The sequence below is a fragment of the Spodoptera frugiperda genome, chromosome 18, assembly GCF_023101765.2.
Source record: "Spodoptera frugiperda isolate SF20-4 chromosome 18, AGI-APGP_CSIRO_Sfru_2.0, whole genome shotgun sequence".
Taxonomy (NCBI): Eukaryota; Metazoa; Arthropoda; class Insecta; order Lepidoptera; family Noctuidae; genus Spodoptera; species Spodoptera frugiperda.
Genome location: NC_064229.1, coordinates 9,700,832 through 9,725,597, shown reverse-complemented (window position 1 = coordinate 9,725,597; position 24,766 = coordinate 9,700,832). Strand labels below are relative to the sequence as shown.

The following is a 24,766-nucleotide window of genomic DNA, read 5'->3' as shown; positions in this document are numbered from 1 at the left end:
AACTTTGACCCAAATTCTGCAACCAATACGAATCCAGAAGAAAGCGTATATTAGTTTTTCATTCTAAAAAATTGGACTAAAGTTATCATGTAGAGTTGGAATTTTCGGAAATCATATTTTTATGGAATTTTGAATTGGCACCGCCCGTGGACAATCACAACTCGAGAAGAGTGACAAGTGCGTTGTCAACCTTAGTAGGGAATCGCGCCTTATAACAGTTATTAGAGAAAAATGTATGATTCTAAACAATTCACACTAAGACCTATAGAAAACAGCCTCAACATGAAACCCTCAAAGCAACAACAGTAGCCCTTTCAAGTTCCAAATCACTCACGATAACTAATTAGATGCAGATCGTACATTCCAAAATAAAACATAATAGGTAGTTATGCGAATAGCAAGTGCACCCCAACGCATGCGAGACATTTGCATTGATATTGAATGTCCAGCCACCGCTGCCGACAATCAAGGGATGATTTTAAAACGCAAAGAGTATAATATTTGCAGAAAGGTGATCAACTGATCATACTATCAATCTAGAATTATTTTAGGAAGAGATAATGCTTAGTAGCACGACATTAAAAAAAATATTACCAACAAATTGACCTTTACGAAGAAACATGAGCGAGCCTACTGTAGCGCAAAGAGTTTCTTCTGTTCGGGAAATTGGCGTGTTTAAGTGTTATACAAAGTGGAATTTACATCAACAGCCTATAAGTGGCCATTGCTGAAGGCCTCTTCTCGCGCTCAGAAGATTTGAGCATCAATCACCACGCTCCCTCAATGAGTGTTGGCGATTTCAAACTTATAATTAGTATTATAGGACCAAGTTTACTCACGATGTTTTCCTTCCATAAAGTGGAATTGTCAAGAGCAAATAATTGTCTCAGCATACTGTTTTAGGTATTCTAATCGCAACATCAGTATTAAAAACTTTTACTTTTCGAAAAGTTCGACAGTACTTCAATTTGGTATAGCCCAATACTGCCTAACTCATATGCTAAGTATTTTATTCCCTTTTCAATATTTGTTTTCATGTCAGCTTCTAAATCCTCTCGCCAATTATCTTAGTCTATGCCAAAACAGGAATATTATTAAGGCTTCCCATTTGTAGCGCAGCGTGTTTAAGTGATATTAGACGTGAATGTCTGCGTGTCATGATTGATTCTGAACACCGTCACGCTGGTGGCTGCAGAGCTAGTGTTTCATAGTGGTTTAGGCTTCCATTAGATGGTGATTAGGTGTCACGTCAATGACTCTTGTTTAGATAACGATTAGGATTATTGTGCAATGTAAGTATGGGTAGTGAATAAGGGATTGACAATGTATATCAATTTGATTTGATTTGTGAAAATTATATTCGCAGTCGACGACCAGGACGATCACGCCTAAAAATAAAAAAAAAAAATTTAAGGAAATCCGAAGTTTTATTTTGATTGTTCTCATATTTTTGGTGAGGTAGTTTATGTCTGTAGTTCGGGTATTAGTTTTCTGATGAAAACTAGATTTTGATTTTAAGTACTCATTCGAATTTCAAGAAAGGGTGTTGACTTTTAAAAATTACCTATTTATGATTTAATTGGAATAAATGATTTGACTTTGACTTTGACTTTGGTTAGCTTGATTTGAAATTTCACTAAATATTAACACTAAAATATTCAAACCTATACCTCCCTATACACTAAACAGTAATAGCAAAGAATTCGTTTCATAACCAGCCAAAATTCCTACATTACAGAACATAGCTTCAAACCAAAAACATTATACTCGTACCAAGCAAGGAAAACACAATAAGTGACGAACAAAAAGAATGTAACATTCGTTCTGCATATAATGGCGAGTAATGAAGTAATACGAGGCGGTGCGCCGATGTTGGACACAAACCCCTTTTATTTTGATGGATGACTATTCTGGAAACGTAATGTGTTTTTGTAAATGTTATTGTTTTTCCATATTTTGTATTTAGTATATTATTATTGTTTTTGACTAAATATCGTATCGTATTGTCACGCCTTTTTATCCCCGAAGGGGTAGGCAGAGGTGCACATCACGATTTACGATACGTAATTCTACTGAACAGTGTACACCCGCTTTACAACATTTGCGTTATAAGTCCCATTTAATAAAGATTATTTTTTATGAACAGTTAATAATACATTTTAACAAAATTTTGTAATGGTTGGTGTAGATAATGTTATCAGTGGCTATCGATGTCAAAAGCTTTTTTAATGAACGTCTTTTTTAACTAAGGAAGTACCTAAAAACAGTGAAAACATCTGCCAAACAAAAATTAATAACATCTGGAATATTACCTAGTTACTACTCGCGGTTAGTAGACTTGTAGTTACAATGAAACTACCTTGAGAGCTTCATTAAAGATAAGTCACTTATAGCTTCCCGTCTAAGTATTGTTTGTACTGTTTTTCTGACTATAAAACTCTGAAATGAAAACCTACAGAATACGGCCGCCTCACAGACTCGTCGCCCAGTCAAAAAAGCAATATGTAACAAATTTGTTTTTCAATTCCGTGCCAATTTTGCATACGCGACCCTGTATCGAGCAAATAAAACGTGATATTGTGGTTTTATGATGCGTAAATATTTTTTTTTCTTATTTTATTGACTAAGGTGGGGATGAAAAACGTATTTGCGTGTTATAACTGTTGTTGTATTATTTGTCGCAGACATTTTGTTGCGGTATGTTATGTCTGGTGTCGCGTTTGTTTTTTTTTTTGTTTTCGCTTTGTTTCACTTGATACTCTTGATGACCGGTCGTAACGTACGGTTTATTAATTTATAATGGGATGTCTGTATTACACGGTTATGTTTTCGTGTCTGTTCTGTTTGGTTTAATGGTTAGTATGTGTGTACTGAGTAATTTTTTTATTTAAGAAAATGTTTATTTTAACGATTTTCGCACGTTATTAATTTTTCTAATCTACCTAACGGGTTTACCGGGGCTCGAATAGCAGGAGTAGGTTTTAGTCAGTAAGAGTCTGACACTCCCTCTTGCCTCACATAAGGCGGATGAAGTGATTGGATGATTTTTCCCCGATAAAAAGCTGCGTTTATTAGCTATTCCCCCCATAAAAAAAGTAATGAAGAAAGAATATGCTCACGCTGAGACACTGGAGAAGAGATAAGTAGTGAGGTTGCTACCCAGCCAGTCTGCTAAAATGTGCTGTTAATAGAACTTATTTTTTTATGTTATGGGCCTAAAATGTTAAACTAGACTGTCTCAAATTATGTACCTACGTATACTCTCGCTCACTGCTTAATTCCCCCAATTATCAACCTAGTCTGCCATTACCTACAAAGCAATAATCTCCAAACCCCAATATTCCTCCAATTATCTCCCCTATATCTAGATATTAATTCACAAAATGCATACTAAATACGTTGATATGTTGTAACTGCCGTTTGACACGTATTGACTGTCATAGTGCCGAAGTGCTGTAACGCATCTGATGTTGCACTAATTGTGTTACTATTGCCGCCATATTAGATTGTGATTAGATTTTGGTAGTGATAGGAAGTGCTATGTTTTACATACTCATAAGTACATGAATATGATGGGATGAATTAAGTTTTCATCCAAAAGAATTTTATTTACATTGAAGCTCTGTAACGAAGTGTTGGTCATGAAATCTTTGAGTGCTAGGTTCAGTAATTAGATTACAAAACGTTAAACAACTAACGTTAACAAACGTTAAAAAAATCTTGAAGGCACAAAAACCTTAGGACGATTGTAGGAAAAAGCGGGACACTTAGAAAACACCAGAAACATTTAATTCAATACAAGCTACGTTCAATTATTATGCACCTCCTTTTAGCGACAAAGTTAACACAGCTTTTTTTGAGTATTTTTATGTGGGAAAATCGTACTTTGCCGTTGGTAGGTTCCAAACTCGCACTCTCATGCATGATGAGGGCTTAAACCTCCGAGCCACGACATCTAGGTAGTCCGCAGCTCCAAATAAACACATCTAGCAAAGACATACATAACATAGACACAGAGAATAACATGACACTACTAAACAGCTGTCGATACTGAACGCCATTACTTATGTATCGGAGTGATTAGACTATTTGATGACGTTACACGTTGATTAGACAGCTCGGTATTTAGGTGGTGGTTAATTAATGTGTCTGCGAGATACCTGGTGTAATATTTATGTCTCATTATGCATGTATGTTTGTGTGTAGGTTGTTTATTAACTGGTAGTCTATGTTGATGCTATTTATAGGTATTTGGTATTGGAATTTGGTAGGTATTAATTAAAGCTTATAGAATATTAGTTTCTGCTAGCGACTTCACCCGCGTTCTTGTGGATATTAAAAGTATCCTATGTGTTATTGAAGACTATAATCTGCTTTTCTTCCAAATTTCATCTCGATTCCTACAGTTGTGTTTAAATGAAGAACAAAAAAACAAACATACAAACTTTCGCATTTTAATTATTAGTAGGATTTATATACAGACTCGCTTTTGCCAACGGCATCGCCCGCGGTCCCGTGGGATAAACAGTATCCTATGTGTTATTCCAGACCATGATAATTATATCTCTGTTCCAAATGTTATCCCGATCAATTTAGTCGTTTTGACGCGATTTTTTTGCTGAAAAAGGTTCTCTTAACACACTAAGTGTGTTCTAAAACAAACTTTAATTGTATTTACCCAACCCCATAAATAGTATTTATTTAGGCAGAACAGAAGCAAAACTATCAGTCACTTTTTACCCGACTGCCAAGGAAGGGTTATGTTTTTTTCGCGCTATCTTGTATGTATGAGCCTACCTTTATTACTCATTTCTTCGAAACATTGATGGATTTCGAAATCAGGGTATCGTTGGATTCGTCTTAATTACCCAAGTGTTCTTAGATATGTGACGTAAAACAAAAACCAACATGGCGGCCGTGAGGCGCCCTAGACAGGAGTAAAAAAAAAAATATTTTTGTTTATTTGCTACAATATGGCTGAAATTAAAGAGCTCATCATGAGGATTCAAAAAGGTATATCACTGACATATAGAAAAAAAATACTTGTGCAATTATGTTCTTTATTAATCCAAACTAAATACTCGTATAGGTACTACGCGACGCGATTGACTATAAGTCTGAACTTAAAATCAGAAAACTGATTAATAAAAGTACTCTTAAAAATTATTTACCTGAATTTATTTATAAATAAACTAGCACCCGCCCTGCTTTGCTGAACGTTAAATAAGGAATCTATCTACATAGTCGTTTACCTATAGCCCATGCGACTGACAACTGTAAAGACCGTTTTTTGTCTAAAACTAGTAGAAATTTTGAAACAGTGTAATCAGAGAAAATGTTATCTTCATTTAATGTAGAAAATTAATAGACTATTTAAAAGGAAAAGGATTAATACTATTACGGACAAAAACCCCTCACAATAAAAGATTAAAAAAAATTAAATAGTCCAGACGACGAAAATTCTTTTAAAGAATTAGACCGTTTACGAAATTTGTAAATAGTAAATTTTACTGCCCTTAATCCTTCTTCTTTTTTTAATTCCTTTACTCTCTTTGTGTTACGCAATCAATCTAAAATAACTGGATCGACGTGTGTTATTTTTTTATTATCTTGGTATTGGAAGTAGTTCTCTCGTGTCGCGGGTGAAATCTTTTGCATAGCCGTATTATAACTAACTAAAAAGTGTTAAATAAAAATAAATAAATTTAAAAAATTAAAAAACCCGACTGCATAAAAAACACTTTAAATAAAAACTGAAAAGTAAAAAACAAGCTTAGTCTCTTATCCGAAACATAATTGAGTGTAACAGTCGGGACCCATTAAATAAACCAGACTAAAATCATTCAATATGGGTCCCGACTGTTGCACTCAATTATGTTTCGCATAAGATTATTATTTTTTGTGTATTGATTATGAAATTATTTAATTTTGTAGTAATAGCATTGCTATCTACACTTTTAGACTAAGCTTGTTTTTTACTTTTCAGTTTTTATTTAAAGTGTTTTTTATGCAGTCGGGTTTTTTTATTTTTTAAATTTATTCATTAAAAGCATAATATCCCAATAACTCCCAACTACAGCTGATCAATCAAACCACGACTCCATTCAAATAAATTTAAAACTGGCATCGAATACATTATAAAAAACAAATCAAAAAGTTTTCATTGTTAAAAAATGTGTGAATTCTACCCCAAAGGATTAAATAATAACAGTAAACCCCAGTATTGAAATGATCAGTGATCGACGATAGCTCCTGTTCAGTCTATATGCAAATTATCCGATTCAAAAATTTGAATTTCAAATAAAATATATTATTTGTTTATTTTTCTCGACATGACACCTAATAGTGCGTGCGTTTTTGCATACCGAACATGATTGTGTATGCAAAAAATATTTTGTGGATACGAGTCATTCTGCCATTGTCAGGATTCCGTATATTTCGTGTGATGGAAATTGCTTAGCAGTAATGGTCAACTAATTAATATTTGACAATGTTTTAGCTACTTATACGTTTATTTATTGTTTTTTTATCTGTTCGAATTTATTAAACGTTTTGTGATATTACAATATTATTACTCCCCGTAAGACCTCTAATTCAAGCAAGTAGTATCCCTGACTTAGGTACGGAAAAAGATCCTTTACGCATGTTTTTTTTTCTTTAAATCTTTAGTGTGTGCAACGTCACGCTTAATCCCCGAAGGGGTAGGCACAGGCGCACATTAACGCACGTAGTACCGCTATAGAATGTACACCCACATTTCACCATTTGTCTCAAAGGCTTTGTCTTGATAATATCTAACAAATACTATAAAAAGTGAATATTGCAGTTTTATTACCATTTTTTTCCACTGCTATCTTACGGTTTAAACCAACACACACGACCCCTTTAGCGAAAGGAACCCTAACAAAGTAACTCTCGGGTTACGCTATTTTGCGTATCTACAAAATTGGGTATCAATACGATTTTTGATGGATGCCAATCAGTGTCAGCATTCGTTGGCGACAAAATTGATTGTTATATTCAAATTAATCATTTCATTTGGATAGTGTGTGTACTATGTATGGTAATTTTGCGTTTTATGTAAAGCTTATTAGTAGGTAATCAATCAAACGTACCTATAACATTCGATTTGTATAGTTTTGTTCCGCTTTCTCATGGAGGGTTAAAATAAACTGTAGTTCTATGCAGTCTCTATAGTTTGCTGTCTGATTGGTTTAATTTCAGTATGAGGGTGTTTTTCCACCAGAAATGTGCTATGTAGCTATGCCACGAAGACCTAATAGCTAAGCTGTGAGACTATGGTGACCGTTTTAACTGATACTAAGCTATGTAGCTGTGCGAGAAACATGGGCAACTCGAATATATGCAATGTATCGATATTTCAGTAGAGCCATCCAAAGCACGCATCTTTCCATAAAAAATCTAGCTTAGCTGAGTCCGTTTCCACCAGTGCTACCACTGTACCAATCGTGTGTACCAATGAATATGACTGATGGAAGTCAAACTCATTCACAGCAATGTAGCAAGCACATCTCTAGTGGGAAAGCATCCGAAATCTAGAAATTTACCTTGTCAAAATAAATAGTTATTATGTAAGTACATATTTTACACATATTTCCATCAATTTCAGAATTTTTCAATAATGGGGTAGAGCTTGAGATAAATCCCGCAATAACCGCTTTTATCCGGTATATAAGACACAATAGAAAATACATTGTGTCTCGCGTAGATCTGCATTCCGGCACACCACGGGTTAAGTAATACAGGTGACGAATGTATTCATCCCTTTCAAACAAATACGTGATCATTTATGTGAACAGTTAATCAATAGTATCTAACCATTTCTAGTTTTTTAAACTTAAATTATGCGTGAGCACATCTTTACTATTTTCCCTAAACATTCAACCCTTGAATCGAAATAGTGATTGTGTTTTATCTACGTATCGATTTTAATCGACACGTTTAAGGATGTGACCTGCTAAACTATTATTTTCTCACGTTGTCGTGTGTGTAAAGTCCTCCTGTACTTATTTAAAGTATCGAAAAGAAAAATATAAATAATATACCTGACATTCATAATTTCTGGCTATGATAACTATTGCCATCGAAGTTATTTAAAAAAAGCATCTAACATCTATCTAAATTAATAAGTTTACAGTTGAACTTAACTGATACATGATTTAACGGTAGGTAGTTGTTAAATTACATAGAATTAATATTGACGTTTAAGCTACTCCTAAACTTTGATTCGATTTATTTAAGCATTGTGTTTTCTCATGCGACAAAAAAACGTACTTATATAATATTTTTTCATTACCTAACTAAATACATTTTTAATTTGCATACCCCGTCATCATCCCTATTCCAAAATGACATAACAATATTCTTAGCACGCATCAGCAGCAATTCCAAAATGACTGTGACCGTACTATCATTACCATTACCAAGAATTTCAACAAACCCAACAATACAACACATAATTAGGTGATTAATTTCACAAAACGTTCATCTATTTCCCCCATACCATGCATTCCTTACCAAACTCAGTGTGTGTCAATAAATTCCTTTAATTGTTTCAAACATCAATTAGTGGGACGTTTACAGAATTAGCTTGTGTTTGTTTATTTATGTTTATTTTTATTTGGAAAACAATTGTTAGGCTATAAGTAACATGGGAGGTATTGTCTTGGTGGTTGAGATTTATTTTATTGGTTATTTTATTTATTATATAGTGTCATAGGATGTCAGATTGAACTTATGAGTAGATCTTTTTCAAATTCTGTGAAGGAGTTTAACTTGCTGTTGCGATACCGTAGGTAAAGGGTGTTCAAATTAGCTCACAGAGAATAATGCATTTTTTAACTTAACTTCTGGGCCTATTTCGCTCTCTTTTCGTATAAAGATGATAACTTATAATATGTGGTTTAAATTAAGTCATATGAGTTTTCTCCATACGATATAAGCGTTGAATGCAATTTTTCCGCAAACTATGTATGTATGCAGTGCATAAGACTCTTGTATGGTTAAAACTGAACTCAGAAGCTTACAACAACGATAGAAGTAGAAAACTTTTTATAACCACATTAGCAACGAACATACAACCGAGCCACTTTAAAAATCTAACTTTAATCGAATCCATAAACCTTCTAAAGTTACATCTAAGTGAAATACATCAAGTTTAACTGACCGCATTAAGTTACTCACAACTTGAGCGGAAAATGTTTTTCTAAGTTAAAGCACATAACTTAGATGGATAGTACTCAGACACATGAGTTTTATAACTTAAACTTAGGATAATGTGAGTAACTTATTTTTCAAAATGGCGTTGAAGTAGTGTTTGAAGTTTGTGTAGTAGTCGATTTGGAGTAAAGTATCGTAGTTTGAAGGCGTTAGGACTTGATGTTAGGTCTTTCACTATTTTTGTTAGTCTGTTAAGTATTTATTTATAGATTTTTAGAAAAATATGTACCGTGTTCAGTTTTTGTGAAACTGGCAATGCAGTTATTACTTCTTTTGTGTTATGGGTATCCATGAGCGGCACTGATCGTTTATAGCACTTCTTGCTTACCATCAGATGATCTGTATGTTGGTCTACTTGTATCTCATGAAAAAAAAAACTACTAAAACCTCTTGTTGATGTGTAATAAAATATGTCAAGTATAAAAGAAACTGGCGAAGTCTTAAAAAATGTCTCTGAGTTCTATTTAGGCTCTATAATTGGCGCAAAAAAAAAAAACTGCAAAGTATTTATAAAAAAGTATATTTTCAAATAAAGAAATATCAAAACACAGAATATAATAAATGGCAGTTGATCTGAAAATAATTACAAAAAAACTTAATTAAAGTCAAATGGTATGACTGTTATACAAAAAACCAGCTAAATAAAATGTCTACAAACTAAAAAAAATACTAAAAAACTAAAATCTTAAATTAGCTAAAATATACAGGCCATTTTTATACACAGTGTAAAATCACACGTTTTTTACTAAAAACTAAACTAAAATAATAAAAAATACTTTTACTGAACATTTTTTTAGTAAAAATTTGTTCGTAAAATATAATTAAGAAAGACTTGGTAGTGAGATAATCTTACATACTATGAGTAATTACAATTATATTGCTTATAATTTTATAATTATTATACTTATAATGTGATTATAGGCGCAAGCATTGTTTTTATTCAATAATATAAAATCTGTACGAAAGTTGCAAAATTCTTTTTCTAAAAAAGTATTCTTAAAAAAAAACAGTAGTTTTACTACTTTTTATACCAAAATTTATTTATCAAAGGATTATTTTAATTTTTAGTTTACGATATTTTAGTTTGCTATTTTTTATTTTGCATCTTTCGTACAAATTTTATACGTATTTGTGTTAAGCATTATTATTACTATGGAAATTTAGAAATTTTCGCAACTACAGATTATATTCTTATAAAAAGAGCATTAAGCATACCAATTTTAATTTATGTACAGAACTCTTAAATGCGTTTTTTCTATTTTATTTTCAAAAATTTTGCTAACAGACAAAAATAAACCTATTTCCTTAGGATACTTCATGACATTCATATGAGCTAAACAAATATGAGTTAGACAAATAAATTTAGACTAAGTCAGTCGACTTTTTTCTAGATTTTATCCAGTCTGTTAGCAAAAAACTGAAAACATGATCAGCAGATAAGAGTTTCCAAGAGATCATTAGGAAAACTTCTTTTTTTATCTTTAATCGTTTCCTTAAATAAATACATATCACATTTGAACACATTCTTCAATATATTTTGTATCTTAAAATAAAAAATAAAATAAAAATATCCTAAAAAACTCGGAGTGATAAAAATAAACTGTGAATTATTATTGTTCCCGAAACGCTTTCTTGTTCCCATTTTTGATCACGAAACTAAAAAATTAAACATAAAAAATCTGGAATTTTAATTTACTTTTACGGATTACTTAATGCGAACTGAATTGTATTTGTATTGTAACTGAATTGTATTTGATTGTAATTTTGGAATTATAATGTATTTTTATTGAACTGTATTTTTTAAATTCAAAGCCTCGTATGTAACTTATCGGTATGAGTTAGCAGCTAGCAAAACTATGTGGAGTATTTTACTTTACTTAGGTACTATTATCGTTAAATCTATGAAAAATATCCATCATAACCTCTCTGTCGTGTATCCAGCTATTTATTTGTGACAAAAAAAAATGCATCGTTGTAGTTCTTGACAAGAAAAACAGAGCAAATTGTAATTACAGTACATTTAAGCTTATGATTTTAAATAAAACAGCACTCAATGATGAATTAAAATCCTTTTCTCATAAAAATCAATGTGTTCAAATACCTACTAATTTAAAATTACCCTAGCTTATCCAATTACTTCATCCATTTTGTAAAATTTAAATTACAAATTGATGTCAAAACAATATCTATTAATCATTCAAATAATGAACGTAATTTTAACTAATTGTTTTAGAGCGCTTTTCCACCGGAGATGTGCTATGCTACGTTGCTGTGGATGCATTTGGTTTCCACCTCTCATATTGATTGGTACACATAGCTTAGCACTGGCGGTAACGGACTCAGCTATGTTGTGTTTTCTACATGGAAAGATGCGTGCTATTTATGTGTGCTCTGGATGGTTTCCCTAATACCGATACATCCCATACTCGAGCTGCGCATTTTCTTCAATACATAGCTTAATATTAGTGGAAACGATGACATAGTTTAACACACGACTTAACTAATACATCTTCATAGCATAGCTACATAGCACATCTCTGATAGAAAATCACCCTTCCGATCCGACATGACAGAGCTTATCAATCAACCTTAATTATTAAAGTATATACAATTAATGATAATAACTATGAAAATATACCATCTCATCATAAAATCTCCATCGATTAACTTGGCACTCACCATGCAGGGTCTAACTCTAAAATATTTATTAAAATAAACATTTCCATTACACACAATAATAAAAAAAAATGAGATCAATCGATAATAATTTTTAGGCTGCTCTCTTTGGAACAATTTATCGGAAAACGGACTTTATTTCTTGTTTTAAATAAAATCTATTTTTCTATAACATCGCTGGTCCATTCTTCTGAATACATAGATAAATTCTTATTGTATTTTATTTCTTATATTAATGAGATATTTATGGATACATTGAAAGCGGAATGTAAATTGACATTTCAATATATTTTATTATTATAATGGTTATTTAATATTATTATGTTCTTTAGGCATATACTACAACAGCAAATTTTATTAAATTGACATTAATTTTGTGCAAATTGTGCTAGCTTCAAATTTTTATAACATACTACATACATAACTTCAACTCATTAAAAGTTTTTTTTGTTAATTTATCTTTATTGTGGTCGCTTTTCGTTGTTTTAGAAAAAAATAAATCTTTTGATTTCTTTGATCTATAAAAATAATGCTTAATAGTAGCCATTTTAGTGCCATTAAGTGTATTATTAAAGCAGCATTTTTGCCATGGACCAAACTTCTTTTTATCTATCAAATCACTACGTATATTATACAAATACATGTGTGCGTTCGACAGACGATACACAAACACACAACTTTATATTAAAGCCGTGTATTATTACGTCTAATAATAATAATACAAAATTAGGATTATTTTAATAATCCGTATAAAATGTACAAATTGCAAAAAGCGTAGCGCAGAGAATAACATTTTAATTTATTCATCGTACGCTTATTTTTAATGAAAAGACAATGTATTATTAAAATATACGACAATACACAAAATGTAAAATAAAATACAATTTTGAATAATAAAACTAAAAAGTAATTTTTCGACATGAGAATTTATGAAAAAATACAATTTCAAAATGAATTTAATAATACTCAAACACAGAATAATACACAAAGTCACATATTTTAATAATACATTGTCTATATGAAAATCCCATCACAACATCTCTTTAATGAATTAGTTCACCGTTTATTGGAGAACAGTTTCCATCCTAGCATGAAGAGTACGGCTGTGCAGATAGACCCTGACAGCTTATCAGGGATTATTGAAGAGAAGATGGATCCTTCTGCCTCCTTCTCCTCAGGTTTTGGGGCGTCCGTCTGTAATAAGAGAAATTGAACGTTATTTAAAGTCTGGTAGGGTTGTGTTTTGATCTACGGGAATGTTTTGTTGGCTGTTTGGATTGGTATCTAAGTATGGTGAAAAATTTGCAATGTAGAATTCACAGAAACATTACTTTAAAAAAAATAAGATAGATGCATATGATTGGGAAGAGTAATAATTACAAAAAAAAAATTAATTGGTAGAACAATTGCTTCTTCCGTATTGGGTGAGTCGAGAAACCACCCCGTGTCAGACTCTTTTCGACTGACTAAAAACATACCCCGTAGTATTGAGGCTAGCTTGCAGTATAACTAGTAAATAATAATATAATTCCATCTAACACATTGAAAAAGAAAAACAGCATACTAACAGCGTCCCTAAACAATAAACTTAGCGTGTCCATAAAGATCGCGAACACTGAAAGCCATAAGAAATTCTGAGTAAACCTAAAGTGGAAGCACTTTTTATAGATATTAATAAAACAATACTACCATAAACTTTAGTACGAGACGCTTAGCTTATACGACACGACCACGATACGATCGCGGCATTAGAATTATTTTATCCATTTATTAGAGCAAGATTTATCTAAATTCGTTACAGAATTAGACGTTTCCTATAATTAAAGGTTTTATTAGCTGTAAAACGTTCAAATTATTATGTTTTATCATTTATAAATTGCAGGAATTCTGGTAAATTGTTCTAACTGTATTTGTTATTTAATTATTGTAATTTTTAATGGGTAGGAGTTTAAGTTTAATTGCAGAGTAAGCTGGATTAGAATTACTAGTATTAAGTTTATATTGTACTGAGAGATTTAAGGAATGCAAAAGTGGAGCATTTACATCAATATTATTTTATTGAATTTCGAATAGGTTGCACTGTAATGACAAACACAGGACTCATTTTAAATACCATAAACCTCGTGTTTATAAAATACATGACATACAACAAACATCACCCAATAAATACAATAATAACTATCAAAACATTACATCTAATTCAAATCCATATAAAGATATAGGTAATCACACATAGCAATAGCGATGAACTATACATACACATAACATATAAATCGGGCATTGTAAACGACTCAAAGGTAATTCAAGTGAGTGATATACTCCTCTATTTTATTGTTAGGATAATTTGAATGGTATTTTTATTAGAGGGTAGAAGCGAAGCACGTTATGACAGAATTAAATCGTGTGCTTATCTTCGGCAGTATTGCTCAGTGAATAGTTATGACGAATGGGCATTTTATTGATCATGTTCCATACAGTATCTAATATTATAAATGGCAACCTCCCTTTGCCATTTTCTTTCGTTCAATTTCAAGTCTAAACGTGATTCTTTTTGGATTTGTTTAAAGAGTTTGACACATTGTTTAATGAATTATTGTCAAAATACTACCAATATGAAAGTTACGTAATAAATTAAACATAATGATTAACCATTAAATACTGAAATTAGGGAATCGTAAAGGTTATTATGTTAGAGTTTATTCCAATTCTTTAGATGTATGTAGTGCACCACAGGGCATCATTCTAGGTCCATTTTTGTGAGTCTCAAATTATTTGTTGAAATCATTCTTCGTATTAAGAACATGGGTTTTCTGTTCAAATTAATTATTCTATTTGCTTAACAGCACAAAGATAAGTAAAATATATTTTGTGGTTTTACATTGGATTTTCAGATCTAATCAGATTCTCTAAGTAAATGTTCGTTACTTTATTCCCCTAATTCAAAGAGATTACCAACCACAGGTAAACACACCCCATGGCATATAAGATTAAAAAAATAAAGTCCTTACAATACATTTATACGAAACGTTAGCAAGAATCTGTATAATTTTATTATACCTAATTTTCCTTCACCAAATTGAATACGGGACCAACAAATTGCTTTCATTATTACGAGACAGAGAAAAAGAGAAGCAAATACCAATTTCCGAAAGATAAAAAGGGACAGCAATACATCCACCTGATAATCTAGCGACAAAGCATCAATCGCATGGAATCATTTGAATTTGCATACATTTTAAGAAGTAAATAAAAAAATAAATTGGGATAGCGGGAAATGGTAGCGGCACCCTTAGCATTTGGTATGCAAGTGATTTTGATTCGTATCAGTTAATGTATAGAGTTCAATTTCATGAATTAATAAATATAAAATCAAATATCTTCAAAGTAATCTGTGGCTTATTTATTGGATCTTAGATTGATTTTTGGATAGCAAAAGTGTTTTCTTGTTGAGGTAAAAAGGTATTATTTGTGGAACTATTTCCTGTGTTTGATAAAGCAAATATTATTGTTGGATTTTCGGAAGGGTTTTCTAATGGTATTGGTGATATTGTGCAAATATTTGTCAATTTCTTTTAGTTTTCCTTTGATGCTTGTTGTATCAATCTTGGTAGTTATTTGTGTATGTTCAAATATTCCGATAGTTTGTTGATTAATGTTATTTTAAGAAAATTGTAGCTTGTTTTACGGATGCCTCTTGATTGATTACAACTGAAATTAAATTGAATTTTGTGAGTAGTAGAAACACCGCTCACATAAGACTTCTGGCGTTTAAGAAATCTTAATTAAATATCAGACAATCTTTATGATTTACCAACATTACAATAGTCACAGCCATTTCCAAAATAGACGATATTAACAAACACAAAACCAATCTGTCTCTTAATAAACTGGAACTCAATATAATCCTCTATCCATACCTATATAAAAACACAAATAACAATCATATTACAACTTCCGACTCGCGAAGCGTAATAATAAAGTAGAAAAAAAGTCTTTTGAAGATGAACAATGCAATGGTTCAACATCTCACGACAAATCGGTTCAAAGGGATCCGAGCATATAATTTTCACTCGATACCGATCCTGCTACTCAAAAAAACCTCTCCTACAAGCAAAATCCAACCTTATCCCAGTCACATAAAACCTAGAGTCAACTGAAGAAATCAGTGAGGTTATCGATAATGCTACTGGAATTACGCTTCCCCCGAATGAACGAATTTCAATTTTAAGTTTGTAACAAGAGAATTCAATTTAGAGTGCACAGTTTTTTGTAATCCATCAGGTTATTTACAATGTCGCATAAGAAAAGAGTCCGTGAAAGGAGTTTCGAAATGAATTTTTATTTAATTTTTTCTTTTTTTTTTGTTTACTCAAAGGCTGCGTTGCTCATTGATGTTTGCAAATTGGAAAGGGTGTGTCTGTATGGTTTTAGATTTTAATATTGATGAATGGATTTGCGATACTTCGTTATCTATCTGTACTTTACTCGGTGGAAATAAATAGAAGAATGTCATCAAACTCATACCTAATCCACTATAATTTATGCCCCCCGCTGAAGTGATCGAAACTTAAAAGGCTCTTGAGTTGATGACTAAAACTTTTTTGCACCTCCATACTAGTGACATACCTACTTATCTTTTTTGATTCCAGTTTGAATACCAAACACATTATCTTAATCAACTCTTTTTCTATAGACCCAGAAAATCTTCTCCACTTAACGTACCAGACTATTGAAAATTACCCCAGAAAATTTCCCAGTAGGTCTGATGCCTGAACTGCGGACTACCTAGGAGCAAAAATTAGAAGTAGGAACGAGGTTTTTTAGTCAGTAACAATGAAACAATGACTATTGAGGATATTTTTTATTGTTCATCACAATAAAAAAATGTTCCAATTGCTAACATTCCGGTAACTACTTTAGTACTTTAATACATATTCTCCAAAACGTACAAATATTCAACAGAGCACCAACTTCAGAACTCATAAAGCTAACCGTTTGACTTTTAAAACTATAATCTTATGGCGCTAAGATCGTTTTATCGATATGAAAACTTTTATTCGAAAACTTGGCCATTTGATAGTGTCCTTACATTGTTGATGTTTATATTGTGCGACTATGAAATAAAGGAATGAAATGAGATATTACTTTTGTATTGTCTATCTTAGATTTTATTGTTTCATTGATATTATTGTGGATTTGTATCCGACCAATGGCAATTACGTCTAACATTTTGATTGTCATCATCATTAGTGTTATGGTGACACTTCTATTGCTGAACAAAAAGATCTTTAGGTCACCATCTTCTTTGGATACTACTCTCTTTAACGTGGCATCACGTGTCCATTGCAGCTATTGGTGCCAGTGCCACATTCTTCTTAGGCGTTTTTCCACCAGAGATGCTACGTTGCTGTGGATGCGTTTGGCTTCCACCAATCATATTCATTGGTACACACAGCTTAGCACTGGTAGAAATGGATTCAGCTAAGCTATGTTTTTATATGGAAAGATGCGTGCTGTGGATGTGTGCTATGGATGGCTTCCCATCGAGCTGCGCATCTTCCTTACATAGCTAACTACGGTCGGTTTCACAGCTTAGTTATTACATTTTACATACCGAACACCATGATTGACCTGGTGGAAAGTACGCTTAACCAATATGTTCTCTATATCTATGTACATTTAATCTTAAACAGCAATTTAACCTAAACAACGTTGCAAAGAATCACAGAACTATGTATTAAAACAACATTGTATTCTGAATCGCACATCGCCTTGGAATCGCCACTAAAGTGTAATGTCAATCGTCTAGTAGCTCATTTTAGCAACGTCATTGAAAATTTTATTGTTCCCGTGGAGATTTAATGCGATTGATAGATTCAGCTGATACTGTGCTCAAGTCTATGTATGGGCGTGCTTTAATGGATAGACGCTTGTAATGTGTCGCTTTGTTAACAAAACATTAAAAGTGACAAAGAAAATATACTTTGGCATATAGAACTAAGTAAAAAAAAATTAAGTTTGTTGTTATGGTCGCATTGAACCATTGTTTGTATAACACGAACCTGTTACCGTTCGGCTAGTGAAAACCCTTCATTTTTGTGAAAAGGTTATAAAATGTTTACCATTTGACGTATAATAAAAATTATACACTTTTTTCAAGGAGGAAATCTTCAAATAAATGTTCCTCCCGCCTTGTATGAGGCGAGAGAGTATCAGACTTATACATATATTGACTAAAACCTACCCAGTTCTTAGTCCTGTTTCGAGTTGGAGACTCGGCAAACCCTTGCGATTCTTAACAGCGTGTGTTAGTTTTAAAACACTACGTAAGCGTAAAATCAGATCTTAAACCCAAAAACTTTCTTCTTCTCTTCAACCAAAACAAAATAAAATATCTTCACCAAAACCACTCAAATGACTCCTAATAAATGTCACATTTATTTTATTTTATACATTTTTTTAGCATTTCGCTAACAAACAACTTGACGTAAAAGATCGTCCAAAAATGCTATTTGCAATCAAGTAAGAGGATCGTTAAAAAGCGCGTGCGCAACGTATAATAATCTGTAATGTATACGTCAGTTGACATTTATGGGTACAGATAATAAATTAAAGGCGATCGTAAAAAACAAATCGGAGCGTATCGATGCGTCGCACATCACTATCGAATGTATGGTTCGGTACTAAATATTTTCGGTGTTTTATTTTTGGTTTTTGCAATTTTTGATTTTTCAGTGTTACATTGTTTTTTTTTTGCTTTAGTTGAATTCTGAATGGAATTTGAGAAAGTATATTTAGAGTATGTGTTTGAGTAACACAGATAAAGATGTTATATTAAGAAATTTAACAATTTTGAGGAATGAATTATTATGTTAACTATTTGCGCCGCTCGTCGTGTGTCGTGAAATGCTCCCCATGAAAATGAGCATCAAGCATGGCTTAAAACTAAAGGAGTTCCTTGTCAAACAGTTTTGTGTGTAAGCCGATAACATAATAATAATTTAGTATTTCTCACAAAACTTATAATATTTTTTAAGAAAATGTTATTAACTAATAGTAGACACCCAATTTTCACAATTTGTAAAAAAACAGTAGCAACCGCAGTAACAGTACAAACAAAAGACTTACGCTCTGCAAACAAAAACATAACAACAAAAGTGCAATTTTATAGAAATCCATATCACACACAATTCTTTACACTTAAAACCAAAGCTATACAATACATACCCTTATACTCTTAACCATAAAGCTCAAAATCAAAATTGCATTGAAAACTAAAACTTATGCAACCGTTATGGTCGAAACTAACCATGGACCATGAGCCACCCTCAAAACGTAAAATATTTATGTACAAGTATCTATAAAAGTTAAATCTCATCGACTATAAACTATCTGAGGGTATCGTAAAGTGTTTATAGATTGGAATATATTAACAGTTATGCTCTTATTCATGTCACTTGTATCGATATTGTTTTGAATGTAAAAAGATGGACACTTCAGAGATTTAGTGACAAGCGAAGCTGCAAAACTAGAGGTGTTTTTGGATTCTTTGTCCCTGGAAAACTGTGAAACTATAATAAATAGACAAACAAACATAACCTCACACTAACGTCTGTTTCCCATTGGGGGTATGGGTGTACGCAGACACAATGGAACGCCAATTGCTACGAATCTTACAAAATTTTACTTTTTAATATAATAATTTGTCATTTTTACAAAAAAGAATAAAATTGTCACGTCTTTTTAAACGGTGGTACGTTGACATGTCATACATATCTACATGCGAGATGAGAAAAAACACACTAACAAAAATAAAATCACTCATTTGAACTGAAATCGTTAATTTGTGACAGTTGTAAAAAACGTCCGATTACCATTAAACACCGAATGATACTTTATCACTAATTCCAGACGAACGTTAAAATATTAACACCCTGTATGTCATAAAACGACGCATGGTTGTGCGCACGCGACGACAATAAATGTCATTTCGTTATAATCCTGTTAATATTGGACAGATGAATATCAGCAGTTCTGATTTCAATACCGGTGTAGGATTATTTGATGTTTTATATTAATTCGTCTCTGATGAAAGACGGACGGACTTATGAGGAAGTAAGAATTCAAGTGATGTCGGTGTATAATAATTGGTCATTGCAATAAATACCCCCAATATATAGGCCCACTTACCCGCCGTCTCATGCCACAACAACCCCTAAAAGGCAATGCATTTGTAAGCCCTTTGGTGTTTCGGGTGTCCATGGGCGGCGGCGGCGGTTGCTTACTATGTGATCTGTCTAGCTTTTTTTACCGGCTAATTTTTACCTTTTCCCTTGAATAAAAATATTATATTCTTCACATCTTTAAAATCTATTTTCTGCTATTTTATGTAATGTTTGTTAATTTGTCATGATTTATAAATTATTAATATTTATAACATTTTTTAAACTGAATAGATTTTATGTGATAAACATATTCGGGCATATGTGATCGCTTACGCAGGTCTGTTTTTATCGACCAAAAACTGTTGCCTATATTCCTCACGCTTCAACACTAAAAACTTTACTTTTAAAATCCCTTATAATATAAGTACCACCAATGACTTTATGACGTCATCACCCTAATTCTCTTTTTAAACCGTTAAAGCGTGTTTATTGACAGTTAAATCGTGTAATGAGTTCGAATCGAAAAGAGGTTTTAATTTTTGTTATTTCGACGTTAATTTTTATTATGGCAAGCTCATGACAGCCATGATTTCAATTGGTTACGGTAATAAAATCAAGTGTTTATGTAATGAGAATTAGTTGAAATGGCTTAATATTGAAGTAGTTATGTGTAAAATGTTTAATATAGTTATTTATACGCTTTAACGGTATGATATACGAAGATAACAATTTATTTAATTTTAAATTATACTATGTTGAAAGTAGTTCAGGGTCTCTAGCTAAAAAGCATGAGATATTGAATTCTTTTTTATGGTATACACCCGAAAGATTCTTTTGGGGGTTAGGAATTAAAGTGTTTTTGGGGAATCAGAGATTGGGAAAATTGGGCCTTCAGTAAGCTCATTTACACAACGAAACACTACGCAAGTGTTGTTTCACGTCGGTTTTCTGTGAGGTCGTGGTCTCAATCCAGTTGAGTCGGCCCATTCGTGCCGAAGCTTGGCTCTCCCACACTTAAAACGCAGACTTAAATAATTTTCTTTACCGTTCTTTTCTCTATCGGGAAAAATAGTATACCTAATATTAATACCTATTTATGTTAATTTGCGTACCTGTTTTATAGATACCATTTATCAAAAATGATAAAAAAACCTGTAATTTTTAATCTCGACGCATTATTCCACGTACAAAACAAACCATTGTTTTTATTATAATATAATTTTTTAAAGCTCATCACAGTCCTAATAAAAGCAGAACGCATTAAAATACTTTTTTTACAACCGTTTCGCAGCGGCTTTTTTAAAATTCGAATTCTAAAATCAAAATGGCGGATGGGGAACAATAACACGAATTATATGATTACCCAACCGATAAGGGAGGGAGGTACGGTATTTCTTAAGAGTTTAATTTTTATAACAAATCTTTTATAACCGGCTTTATGTTAACAGTAAAGTTTGGATGGCGAATGTAAAAGGTACAATAAAATAGGTTACATTCGTAAGGAATAATAATAAATAAAGTGCTTAAGCAGGATCTATACGGATGTAGGGCGGGATTTAATTTGTTTCGATCGTTATTTTTCTAAATGGTTACGTTTTAATGTTGAAATGCTGTGGAAAATGTATTGATTTGAACCCTTAGTACGAGTTTGGTTTACGTTGAAAGAAAACGAAACTAAAGCGCGTTCGGCACTCTGATTGGTTGGTCCCTTCGCACTGGCCAATCAGAGCGCGCTCTACTAAGAGTATAGTTCATGTTTTAAAGAAAAAATAATGATTCTAATTCTCATGAGAGTTATCATCGTCCTCTGCTGGACATAGTCCTTAATTACGAGAATACAATAGACTAAGAAAACAGCAAAACAGAACAGTACCCTTTGTACAGAATAAATGACAAATAATAAGTTAACTGCATGGCTGGCGCGGTAGTTAGGCAACCGGCTGCCGTGCAACGTGTAGCGGGTTTGATTCCTTCAATACTCGGAGCAACTCTTTGATTTGAAATTGTTATTTTTCGGATCTGGGTCCTAGGTGCCATGTATATGTAAAGTTGTAGGTTTGTAAACGCACCCACGACTCAGGAGAAAATCCAAGCGTGGTGCAACGTTTTGTAACATTTATAGAAAAATAGAATATGATAATAGTAAAAAAAATCTCGTACGTTATACCTAATAACAAATTAAACTACATTTTATGTATGTATGTATTTTTTACGAAATGTTATTTTTTATATAGTTGCTCAGATATTATTAAGTATATTTTTATTTTTATACTACACACGTGCCGCGGCGTCGTCTAAATCCATCGTTTTATTTTAACTACTGATATGAAATTCTCGTTTTCCATCTCCTGTTGTAAAAAAGTGAGTCTTAAATTTAATATCGCTTTTATAACTCAGATTACAATAATGTTCCAATGGGGTAGAGTTTATTCTGTTGTGTGAGGCTGTTCGATTTGTTTTTCAACATAGTTTTCGAACTTAAAGTAACTGTGCAATTGTACCTATGTATATTCATTCATTTCATGAAGGTTTAATTGTGGTAAGGTTGACAGTAATTATACTTAGGTGTTAAACTTATTTCTAAGAAATATACGTTATGTGATGCAATCTGGAAAGTTTTGTATAATATCGGGACTTAGACAATGACAAAAATTTAATACACAGAAAAAATATATTTATAATTTTTTTTTTTAAATATTATTGCAACAGGTAATCAATAAAATGAAGTAGAATAGGTCAAATTAAAATAGATATAACTAAAACTGCAAGACCTAGACGAATCCCTCGTTGAAATAATATTTTACTTAGGTAATAGACATTTTTCACAAAAAAAAAAACAGCTTTCTATCCTATCTTCCTATCCCTTCAAACATAACACATTACTCACACATTCACCCTAAGCATTCTCCATAAACCATAAGTCGTAACAAGCAAAGCGTGTTGATATGACAAATGGCTCCGTATGCAATTTATTGTTCATAATAACTTGGCGCCTCACCTACACATTTGTTATCAAAACATTTTACTCAGTCGACGCCTTTAAAATTTTTATTAGCAACGTGTGTAGGGGATGTGTGATCTGTAATGTTATGCTAAATGTGATGTGGATGTGTGTTATTGAAACAGGTGCTTTGGTATTATTTTGCGAAAAAAATTGTCAAGTTTTTTTTGTATTCTAGTTGTTTATTCAAAAAATATTTGTTATGTTCAATAAATTTATCTATGTGTATTTAAATTTTTATGAAATAGGAGGATAAAGAGCAGATGAATCACTTGATAATAAGCGATCAGCGCTGCCCATGCAACACCAGAGGAGTAAGAGGTGCGTTGCCGGCCTTTTAAAAAGGAATATGGTCTTTTATTGAAGGTTTGAAGGTAGTGTTGGTTCCGCAATGCCGCCGATGACAGCTCCATTCCACAGTTTTGCTGGTCGAGATAGAATGTTTCGCGAGAACAGTTGTGGTCTGCCAACCATCTATATGATGGGCATGGCAGTGGTTTTATCAAGTATGTTAGAAAGATTTGCATTTCCATTTAATGTGAATAATGTCTGATACAATTTTGACAACTTCTAGTTCGTAGAAAATTATATTTTCCCCGAAATGACAATTACACAGAGCTTCAAATTTCAATTGCTTTCCGCCTATTGTTATGAAATGGACATATTTCCGGAGTCCGTGTTAAAACTGAAAATTAGGACAATTCAATAATGCTTTTCCTGACTCGAATACATTGAGTCCAGGCACACGTGCTCTGCATTCGCACATTATACCACTCAACCAATGAGACAAAGCGAAACACTAAGTATCGTTTCTTTGAAAATAACAGAATTAACCTCAAAACTACTTTTACTATTGATTTCATCCATAATATTACGATATGCAACGTTACGCCTTTTATCCCCGAAGGAGTAGACAGAGGTGCACATTACGGCACGTAATGCCACTTTACACCATTATCTTGTGTTATAAGTGGCATGTAATAGGGGTGAGACTATTGACATATACTGCGTACAATTCCAGACTCCGTGTTACAACTGAGATATTTTTCTAAAAAACGAAAAGAGCTCAGTAATACTTTGCCCGACCCGGGAATCGAACACGAGACCCCAGCAGTCACACTTACGACCACTCATATCTATTGTCATCATATTTTGTATACAAATAATAATAATTAAAGTTTATTATGAAAAATTTCATATGATTTTCCACCCTCTTTACTTATCTGATGGAAAACGTAATAAAACCACGTTGTACCTACCGGGGGAAATCTGAATGGTTGTCTTTTTTATCTTTTTATTCTTTCTCGGCTCCGAATTATGATGTCTCACCCGTGTTGAGACTTGGCGCTTTTTTTTGTTGTATGTTTTTAAGATTTTTTTTTTATTTCGGTTTTCTTTAAGGCGAAGGGTTTCTTTGGTTTTCCTTTTGTGATTTTCACCTGAGGGCGTAGGTTTTTGTTTTTGATATAAGTATGTTGAGGGAAGGGTTGAAATGTTTCTGTATTTTTATTAAGTATGTAAAATTTCAGTGAAAATTTAAATAGATCGATAGTGTTTTCATCGAAAATGTATACATTTATGCATATTAAAATTTCATAGGAAACTATTTTCTTAGATTACTGACTATTTCATCGTGTTAGGTATCTAGGTTTCTTTGTTTTCCTTTTTTTGTAATAAAACATTG

The 24,766-nt window shown here is 32.4% G+C and overlaps 1 protein-coding gene across 1 annotated transcript in view; it reads right to left on the bottom strand.

The window, feature by feature from the left end:
• Positions 1-10,952: 10,952 nt before the first annotated feature.
• LOC118277931 (uncharacterized) overlaps positions 10,953-24,766 on the bottom strand; it is a 111,348-nt gene continuing 97,534 nt past the window's right edge. The window contains exon 3 of the mRNA XM_035596953.2: positions 10,953-13,110. Within this exon, the coding sequence (XP_035452846.2) occupies positions 12,973-13,110 (138 nt within the window). The 3' untranslated portion in view covers positions 10,953-12,972. The remainder of the gene's footprint in view (positions 13,111-24,766) is intronic.